Source organism: Lolium perenne, chromosome 4 (assembly GCF_019359855.2).
Source record: "Lolium perenne isolate Kyuss_39 chromosome 4, Kyuss_2.0, whole genome shotgun sequence".
NCBI lineage: Eukaryota > Viridiplantae > Streptophyta > Magnoliopsida > Poales > Poaceae > Lolium > Lolium perenne.
The window spans coordinates 3,229,369-3,239,880 of NC_067247.2; the positions used below are offsets into that span (position 1 = coordinate 3,229,369).

The 10,512-nt window shown below is 41.6% G+C and overlaps 1 protein-coding gene across 1 annotated transcript; it reads left to right on the forward strand.

The window, feature by feature from the left end:
• Positions 1–1,877: 1,877 nt before the first annotated feature.
• LOC127347990 (cell division cycle 20.2, cofactor of APC complex) lies at positions 1,878–2,611 on the forward strand. Its single transcript, XM_051374112.1, has 2 exons — positions 1,878–2,145; positions 2,230–2,611. The coding sequence occupies exons 1-2, from the start codon at positions 1,892–1,894 to the stop codon at positions 2,264–2,266; spliced, it is 291 nt and encodes a 96-aa protein (XP_051230072.1). The 5' UTR covers positions 1,878–1,891; the 3' UTR covers positions 2,267–2,611.
• The last annotated feature ends 7,901 nt before the right edge of the window (positions 2,612–10,512 follow it).

Here is a 10,512-nt window from a genome sequence, read left to right on the forward strand (position 1 = left end):
TGTTGCCTTTTCACATAGTATGACACATCCTCATGCAAATTATAAATTTTCTTGATTATGATGGTCCCCTAATGACAGGTAAAACTAAACATCGAGCCACAACGTGCTTATAGAACAAATTTTATGAGGCAAGCAAATAAATATTTTATATATGTATTTTTGATCTACAAGATAATGATTCTTTACTTGTATATGACAGAAATTCATGAATTAGTAATAGATGCTTCTTCTATGAACTCATAGTAAACTATAAATTCTACAATTGTAAACAATTTTAATGAGATTTTAGTTAATGGTGCACAATATGTTAGCCTTTTACGTCAATTTCATAAGAAAACAATCTTCTGCATAATGAATTTTGCTCCAAAAGTGAAACTCACATAGAACACGTCACTACGACCACCTTTTGATGCAAAGGTTTCTCCAGTTAATGCCTGAAAAGATCGAAATAACCATCTTAAGTATTGTTTCCTATTGTTCACCGTACTATATGAAAGTCCCTATTCATGTCACAAAAATGTAATCTACAAGCCACATCGAAAGTAGCATAAGATGTATCACTTAAAAATACATACTAATTTATCTAAAATATGAGAACTTTCCTCAACGCAATGAAATTACACAACTCTTATGCACACAATGTTTTTTAATAGGAGAGTACGAGATGGACAAAATTTCAGCATAGCTTGCACTTACCTCCTCAGTCATGTGACAATGTTGACATGATTCAGTTTTGCAAACGAGGATTGAAATGGTGAGAAGGACAAGATAGGACAAACTAAGTATAGACATCATGGAGCATCCAAAATAAAATGTGATTTTTCTATAAACACATCCCCTATATATAGAACTTCAAAGGAAACATACGAAGACATAGGTCATAATAATGGTCATTTATTTGGGGGTCAAAAACAAATTAAAAAGATATGGATGGAGATCTCCTCCATGTACAAATCTAATGTGATATTAAGCACTCATGGATGAAGTAATGATGTCTCGCAAAATATATGTGTATCACCGATATATGCATCCAAAAAGATAAGGTTTTAAATATCATCTTTACTATTAAATGGGAGTTGGTCGTTTGACACTCAATGCACTTTGGTTGTCGTCATTGGAACCATCCTAGCCATCAAATCTAATCTCGCGGCATCTATGTCGTCCCACACTTTTTTGCTCCTTCCCACTTCCCGCATGTGATTTATGGAAGGAATCAATCAAAACGATTCTCAATCAATACAAATTAATTACATGATGTTTAATTCCCTCGTATGTGTCTTTTCTTGCCCTGGTATGCAATCAATCAATATATCCTCCTACTATCTAGAATGACGTCGTACCACCCAGGGCAAGCATATAGGGAGGAAGCGAGCCAAGACCTACCGATGGAGCTCTAGGCTTGGCTGATGAGAACGATCAAGGTAGCGCGGCGGCGGCGCTGGGCGACGGCCGCGTCCGACGGGAAGGGCGCGGCCGGGAAGAGCTCGTCGGCGGATTGATGCAGGCTCCCATTCGATTTATTCCGAGAAGAACAACACTACCGATGGAGCTTCGGCCTTGGCTGATGAGAACGATCAAGGTAGCACGGCGGTGGCGCTGGACGACGGCCGCGTCCGGCAGGATGGGCGCGGCCGGGAAGAGCTCGTCGGCGGATTGTTGCAGGCTCCCATTCGATTTATTCCGGGAAGAACAACACTACCGTGCAACGCCCGCTGTTCCTGGAGGCAGGATCCCGCCTGAGCACCGCCACGCGCAACCCGTGCTACGTGAGTTCCCAGATCCGAAATCTTGCAGATGCGCGAGTGCAGAAGTTGTTCGATGGAATGGCATGACAGGATTTTTTCCCCTTTTGTGTGTGCAGGGAGACAGGTTCATACCGGACCCGTCAGCGATGGACATGGACGTCGCGCACTACCTACTCACGGAGACCAAGAAGGACAAGGAGAACGTTGCGACCATGGCGGCTTTCCCGTCCAAGGAGGCCTACCGGAGGCTTCTCGTGGAGAAGCTGCTCAATAACCGCACACCGATCCTCGCCTTGAGGAACAAGCCGCCGGAGCCTGAAAATGTCTCGGTTGCGCCGCTGCGGACACGATTTCTTCTCACCAGACCAAGCAGGCAAAGCAGATGCGCTACATTCCCCATGTATGAACATACTTGTGATTCTACTAATGCATTGCCGTTATGTATGTACTAGCAAGTCGTGATGGTTACTGATTATCGCTGCAGTCTGCGGAGAGCACTCTGGATGCACCGAACCTCATAGACAGACTACTACCTCAACTTGATGGGCGGAGCAGCAACCTACTGTCCATTGCGCTGGGAGACATGATCTACCTCTAGGATGTCTCAAGTGGATCCACGTCTGAGCTTGTGGAAGTCGAGGAGGACAATGGTTGCATCACAGACTCCTGATGGATGCCATCTTGCTATTAGGCTCAACTCCTCTTTTGTGTGTGCTAGGACACGAGCTGAAACCACCTGGTTAGTTAACCACTGTCCAAAAAAAATGTTATTTATGTCCTAAATAGCTTGACCATACACCAATATCTTAAAATATCATCGTCAATCTCTATTTTTTTGAGCTAGGTCAGTGTTATATATTGTTGTTGTAGCACCCATATTGCTCCTATTTTGGGAAAATTCCAATATGAATCAACAAAAAACTTGGAATTATTTATGATTTGTACTTCTCTTCTCAAAAAATGTCCCTTGTCCGTTTGATTATATGCCTATCATGGTTCTTCTATTAAGTTGCTAAGATTTTTTTTAAAAACCCATTCACATTTTCCTCCAATCCATTCAATTTCCAGTGATATGCCTACATGGCATAGAAAAAACTTTTCTATTTCCTTTGGAGTGGATATTTTGTCAGATTTAGCATCATTTATGCAATATCTAGATACTAGATCTTGCAGTATTTAATATTACAATCACAAGAGAAGAGAGCAGAAAGCTGAATTGCAAGAGAATTCATGTCATGGCAAGATTCACAGTAATACAAAGCCTATCAAAGTATTAAATTTGTTCGTGCTATGAAATGTTTTGTCATTTCCTCTCTGTTTCTTGACATCGATGTCATGACATTGCCTAGAATCTATACCTAATAATAAAAGCAAAAGTGTTTCCGTGGTTTGGTTTGGTTTGGTACGTCACAAAAGCTACCCCTAAAGTTAACGTATAATTACCCACGATGCCATCAGTAAGCTATCCCAATGAGACACGAGATTCATCGATCTGATTAGCACTCGGGCATGACACGGAAGTATCCCATGCATATAAGGGCAGCCCTCCGTGTGTTTCCTCCACAACACAACACCATCGAGTTTACCCATATGTGCACCCACGCGAGCAAGATCAACCGACGACTTTGGACTCCGCCCATCCATGGGCACGTGCGTCGGTGCCGTCGACTCCAACCGCATCTTCGATCGAATTCTGACTCCAGCGCGCCATGTTGTCCTGACTTACTTCCATACTTACATGCCAGGCTCCATCCGTGGACTCTTCTGCGCCGGCCAAGAAACCAACCCAGCGCTGCGGCACAATCGAGCTAGCCCTACCTGGCTTCTACAACGTGGAGAACTCAGACGATGGTTAGCCACCGTCCGCCGGTGTCTGAGACGTGCACCACTGCCGCCAACAAGAGAGACTGGTTGCTGTGGACGATCAAAGGGGCACTAGCGTTAGTACTAGACAGCATCCCCGACCACCCGACGGCTCCGGCCACAAGGTTTTACACCATGTTTTCTCTAAGAGTTACTCACAAATCAATACACGTACGTCTCCTTCTCTACATTCATACATAGGAGCACTAGCAGTATTGGACATATGGAGTCGTCAGTGTGGTGTTGAGCAAGCAAGAAGAGGGAGAAACGTGAGATTTTTTCAAAGGAACGGACAGTTTTTGTAGTCTGAAAGGGCGAAAGAGAAAATTAAAGAATTTTCGCTCTCGGGGTGGAGGTCGTCCGCCAGCTGGCCAGACTTTTCGGCGAGGACAAGCGCGCGGATGAAGGAGCCGCGCCCGAGGAATCGTGGAGGTCGTTCAGTGCTTGTGGCTGCACCAGCCGGCCATGTTCTTCGGCCAGTAAGGAGCTAGCATGTCGAGAAAGGGCCGGTCATACAATACGGCGTGCCGAATGTTTCAGAAAAAAAATTCTGATTTAAAATTGTGTCAAAGTGGACAGTCAGCTAACATATATTGGAGAAACAAATGCCAAAGTTTATAATTAAGTGTGTACAAAGATGCCTTATGAAACAACGAAAGTAAGCGACTGATTTCTCACAAGTTGATATATTATGTGTTTGTGTGAGCTACCACTAGAAAGGCTATTTACACCTGAAAGTTTGTGTTGAATAAGTTGATTAAACTGAAAAGATCAATTTGATTTCTCACAAGTTTTTTCTTTCGATAAAGCGCCCCTTATCGAAAAAAAATCTATTTTAATATGTTTGGACAAATCATTTGTCGATATATTTTCAGTGTGGCTATAAAAAGAGGGAACGGGATATGTGCCATAAGTACTATTCGCATAAACTCGAGGGCATACGGTTGCATTAATTAATTAGTAGTGGAGTTGTCTGTATACTTGCAGTTTGATGATAATTTGGAAAATAGGACCCAACGATACTAACAGCATGGTAATTATTTAGAAAATAGGAGCTGAAAACTCTTGATAACCATTAACAATGGTGTCAAAGATAATAAGTGTCAACACAAATGGTTTGCTATTGCTTTGATTATTTATTCATTCCGTTTCAACCAAGGTTTAAAATAGCGTGTTAAATGAAATAGCGTTGGCCTCCATCAAACGCTATGGACGCTATACCGTGCTAATTTCGTTCTATATTTCAAATAGTGTTTTGAAAAAATATTAAATATAGTCTAAAAATAAAGCATTTCGCTAAAAAGGTTGGATATTGAGTCCAAAAAATGACCGAATCATACATACATAACCACATACAACAAATAGATCTCTAATTTTTTAGAAGGCTAACATCAGTATTCCACAAGGCAACAACATAATATAAATTCTTTATAAGAATCATCAGCATTAGCGCTAACGCTATGAAGTTTTAACACGATATATCATGTTATTTCACAAATAGCGACATAGCAAGCAAAATTACTAAAATTTAGCGTAGACCCTCCAAATATGCTATTGCGTGGTATTAGCGGAGAAATATCGCGCTATTTTAAACCTTGGTTTCAACGCACCCCGGTGCAACGCACAGGCATTTGTGCTAGTAAATCAAATGCCATTAAAACCATTTTCCATCCTGCAGGCTGCAGCTCTCTTCCTATGAAAAAGATGTACTCTAGCTTCCTTTTTGTGTGTTGCATATGCTTGGTTGGATGCAATTTATGCCGGTTTGTGTTTGTATCTTATTTCTTAGGTCGACTGTGTAATCACTGGTTAGCTAAAAATAGGGTAACTAAATGCGCACTTGACAAGGAAAATAATGGCTTTCTTGCCTACATTAGGTGAGGAAATTCTTATTTCTACGTATGCCAAATGACTGGATGTTTTGAAAATTCCATTTCGCAACGAATTAATGAGATTCCGAACTGTGACCAGGGCATAATCATGATTTTTAGCTTATTTCTTAACATGCTTGTTGAACCCGAACATGTTAGAATAAGCTTTTTTTAGTACCTATCAACCTCATATCATTTTCTTCACGGCCATTATATGAAGTTGTGGTACATGCTCTCCCTATATGATTCCTTGAAACTAAAAATTGTAACATTTGGAAATTGGAACCTCTCCTATTTCTTGTAGAACAAATCTGTGCATCCTAATGTGCACACACAGAGGCAAGAGACTGCGACGATCCGGTGGTACCAATTTTATTATGATTATCAGGACCAGTGAAGTGTCGCAGCAACGGCGTGTATCAACCGAAGTCAGATGCATATGATGTTGGATTATGGTTGAATCTTATTTCAAGTACAAGTTTGTTTGTAATATTATTTTACTACTATCAGATTATTTTATATATACACATGAAATTACATCAACTTTTTTGAGCTTATAAATTTTAATTTTATTAAATTAGAGGTCATGCGGAGGTGCACGGGAAAAGCTCAGGAAGAACCCATGGCACTCTGCCCCTGGCAGCTGCCTGTTTTTGCCTGTTTCCTTGAGGTCGCTTATATAATCCAGTCATGTATGGAATACGTGCACGGGTAGGGTTGCAAGTGTCGTATGCAACACTAATATGGTTGATATGATGTCTTCGTATGGATGATTCTCTGCAGAACAAAGAAAAGTAGAGAACTCGTGAAAATTTTGAATTTTTAAGGTCAACCCATAATCTTTTAGTTATCTTTAGACCAATGATACAAGTGTGTGCTTCTTGTTTATAACCACGAACCATATGGGAAATACCAAGTTGAATCGGGATACGCGTACACCTGTTTTCTTCAATATTAGAAAAAAAATGATATTTCAAAATTTAAAAAAATTAAAATAAAATTTTGCACGTACATATTATGTTGATACTTGTGTAAGTTTTCACGGAAAAATACAGCTGCATGTGGCCTACAAGAAAATAACAAAATGTTTAAATGATAGTATAATGATTGGTTTTGTACTGTTTGAAATATAATTTTGTATTTTCCCATTTATGTGTAGGTCACACATGGTCATTTTTATGTCAAAATCTGCACAAGTAAATGTCAACATAATATATACATGCGTGCATTTTTTCAATTTTCTCCGAAACATTGAAATAACATTTTAATTTTTTCGTAATCGGGTGCACTAACTTCCCCTCCCGAACCATGTGCACTACTGGTATGCATCAAACAGATAGCAGGTGCAAAGTACGACCTATGGTTATTATCTTTGGAGCATGGAAGGTTGTTAGCGGAGGCCAATCTGCAACGAAGCTCATTGTTGTTGTGTCGGAAAAGTTCAGTCAATAAAAAAGTTCCGTCAATAGAAAAGATAACGCATGATTGTGTACCCAAATCTAACAAAAAAAATTCACTCATTACGTGTAGCTATAATTGTTTTGGAAGGTTGTTCCTTTCTTGAGGACAACATAGGATGTCTCTACGTGAAAAATATTGTCTCTCTAAAGTTGCAGCTCACCCAGTCTGGGGAGGTGATACTAGATGTGACGGTGGAGCAGGGTAGAGAGGAGGAAGATAACTCATCCTCGTCTTGCATTTTAGGGTTAAAGGGGTAAAAAGGGCGGAAGAGATGAAAGATTGATGCATGATTGGAATAAGACGATGATCGGTATGTCCGTAGCAACGCACGGGCATTCAACTAGTTTATTTAGTAACACAATTCAACCAAAAATATAAGGAAGGATCTCGTTTCCATGCTTAAACTTAAAGAAAACAGATATGGTTGGAGATCTTCTCCATGTAAGAAATTAATGTGATATGAAACATTCATGGATGAACTAATCATATGTCACAAAAGATAGGTGTATCACATATACATGCATGCAAAAAAAGATATCGAATTAATGTAAGGACCAATTATGGAGTAACATAGTCCAACAAAAAGATATGGAAGGATCTCATTTCCACGCAAGAGTTTAACGTGGACAATAATTTAAGATAATAGTGTGTACTAAATCAATCCTTGAATTAATGGTTCTTAAATGTGCAAGCGCTTAAATAATTTTGTAAGAAATCTAAATGTATAGATATTTAAGGATATCATTTCCGCATAATAATTTATTGTCTCTGAAATATTGAAAAGATCAATGAAGTGACACTACAAGAATTCATGGCTATACCCTCCACTGTTTTTTGACAACATATAAAAAAGTACCTAGCTGATTCCCCACATCAAGTGTTAGACTTCTTTCGTTGTTGGGACAACGAAGCCCATTCGGGGAAGCAGGTGGTCATCTCATGCCGCCCGACCTGGCAACGCTAGTCGAGCGCCGCCTCCCTAGCTTCACGGCACTCCGACCTTCTGAGGGATCTAAGGGATTAGGCAGCTAGCTTCCCTCGAGTGTTAAGGCTGCTGGACTTTCTTAATGGCAGTCGAGGCACATTTTGTAGTTTCTTGGTACCCAGCGCTCGGTTGTACATAGGTAAATTTGGAATCGTTATAAATAAGACTCAAAAGTCTCGGCGATTTTCGCTATCTACGTCTACCCAAAAGCAGCACGCCGTCCCATGGTGAGCACAGGAGGACACACGGGGACATCGCAGCTGAGCCCCCGTCTTTTGGAGCAGGCGCGCCTGTTGGAGATATGCCCAAGAGGCAATAATAAAGTGGTTATTATAATATCTTTATGTTTATGATAAATGTTTACATACCATGCTATAATTGTATTAACCGAAACATTGATACATGTGTGTTATGTGAACAACAAGGAGTCCCTAGTAAGCCTCTTGTATAACTAGCTTGTTGATTAATAGATGATCATGGTTTCGTGATCATGAACATTGGATGTTATTAATAACAAGGTTATGTCATTAGATGAATGATATAATGGACACACCCAATTAAGCGTAGCATAAGATCACGTCATTAAGTTCAATTTGCTATAAGCTTTCGATACATAGTTACCTAGTCCTTCGACCATGAGATCATGTAAATCACTTATACCGGAAGGGTACTTTGATTACATCAAACACCACTGCGTAAATGGGTGGTTATAAAGGTGGGATTAAGTATTCGGAAAGTATGAGTTGAGGCATATGGATCAAGAGTGGGATATTGTCCATCCCGATGACGGATAGATATACTCTGGGCCCTCTCGGTGGAATGTCGTCTGATTAGCTTGCAAGCATGTGACTTGGTCACAAGAGATGACATGCCACGGTACGAGTAAAGAGTACTTGTCGGAGACGAGGTTGAATAAGGTATGGAGATACCGATGATCAAACCTCGAACAAGTAAAATATCGCGTGACAAAGGGAATCGGTATCATATGTAAATGGTTCAATCGATCACTAAGTTATCGTAGAATGTGTGGGAGCCATTATGGATCTCCAGATCCCGCTATTGGTTATTGGTCGGAGAAGAGTCTCGACCATGTCTACATAATTCACGAACCGTAGGGTGACACACTTAAGGTTTGATATCGTTTAAGTAGATATGGAATATGGAATGGAGTTCGAATGTTTGTTCGGAGTCTCGGATGGGATCCAGGACATCACGAGGAGGTCTGGAATGGTCCGGAGAATAAGATTCATATATAGGAAGTCATTTTCTAGGTTTGAAAATGATCCGGTATTTTTCTGGAAGGTTCTAGAAGGTTCTAGAAGAGTCCAGAAGAAATCACCATGGAAGGTGGAGTCCCAGAGGGACTCCACCCACCTTGGCCGGCCAGCCTAAGGGAGGAGGAGTCCCAGGTGGACTCCTCCCCATGGTGGCCGGCCACCCCACCAAAGGAAAGGGGGGAGTCCCACTTCCCCTAGGTTTGGCCACATGGAAGGTTTTGGAGTTGGGGTCTTATTCGAAGACTTTGGCCAAACTCTTGGGGATCCACCTATATAATGAGGGAGAGAGGAAGGGGGCCGGCCACACCAAGCCAGCACCACCCAGGGCACCCAGGCCGGTGCCCCCCCCAAAAGCCCCCTCTCCCCAAACCCTAGCCGCCCCCCCTCCTCCGGCTACTCCCACAGCGCTTAGGCGAAGCCCTGCCGGAGATCTCCACCACCACCGCCACCACGCCATCGTGCTGTCGGGATTCCGAGGAGGATGTACTACTTCTGCTGCCCGCTGGAACGGGGAGGAGGACGTCGTCATCAACACCGAACGTGTGACCGAGTGCGGAGGTGCTGCCCGTTCGTGGCACCGTCAATATCTTCTACGCGCTTTTGCAAGCGGCAAGTGATCGACTACACGAACAACGAGATCTAATCTCGTAGGCTTTGGAATCTTCGAGGGTTAGTCTCATGATCTTCTCATTGCTACCATCTTCTTGATTGGATCTTGGCTTGTTGTTCGTTCTTGCGATAGGAAATTTTTTGTTTTCTATGCTACGAATCCCTTCAGTGGTATCAGAGCCAGGTCTATGCATAGATTGGTTGCACGAGTAGAACACAATGGTTTTGTGGGCGTTGATGCTTTTGTTGTCTTTAGTTCGTGTACTTTGCATCTTGCGGGATGGTGGGATGAAGCGGCTCGGGCTAACTTTACATGACCGCGTTCATGAGATTTGCTCCACGCTTGACATGCAACTTGGATTACATAAGTGGCTTTGCGGGTGTCTGTCTCTCCCACCATAGTGAAGATTCAATCTACTCTTTCTATTGACAACATTAGTATCACCGTTGTGGTTCATGTTCGTAGGTAGATTGGATCTTACTCGAAAACCCTAAACCACATAAAATATGCAAACCTAATTAGAGGCGTCTAACTTGTTTTTGCAGGGTTTGGTGATGTGATATGGCCATGATGTGATGATGAATATGTATGAGATGATCATTATTGTATTGTGGCAACCGGCAGGAGCCTTATGGTTGTCTTTAAATTTCATGTTGAAGTATTATTTCAAAGTAGTTGTAATAATTACTACATGAGAGCA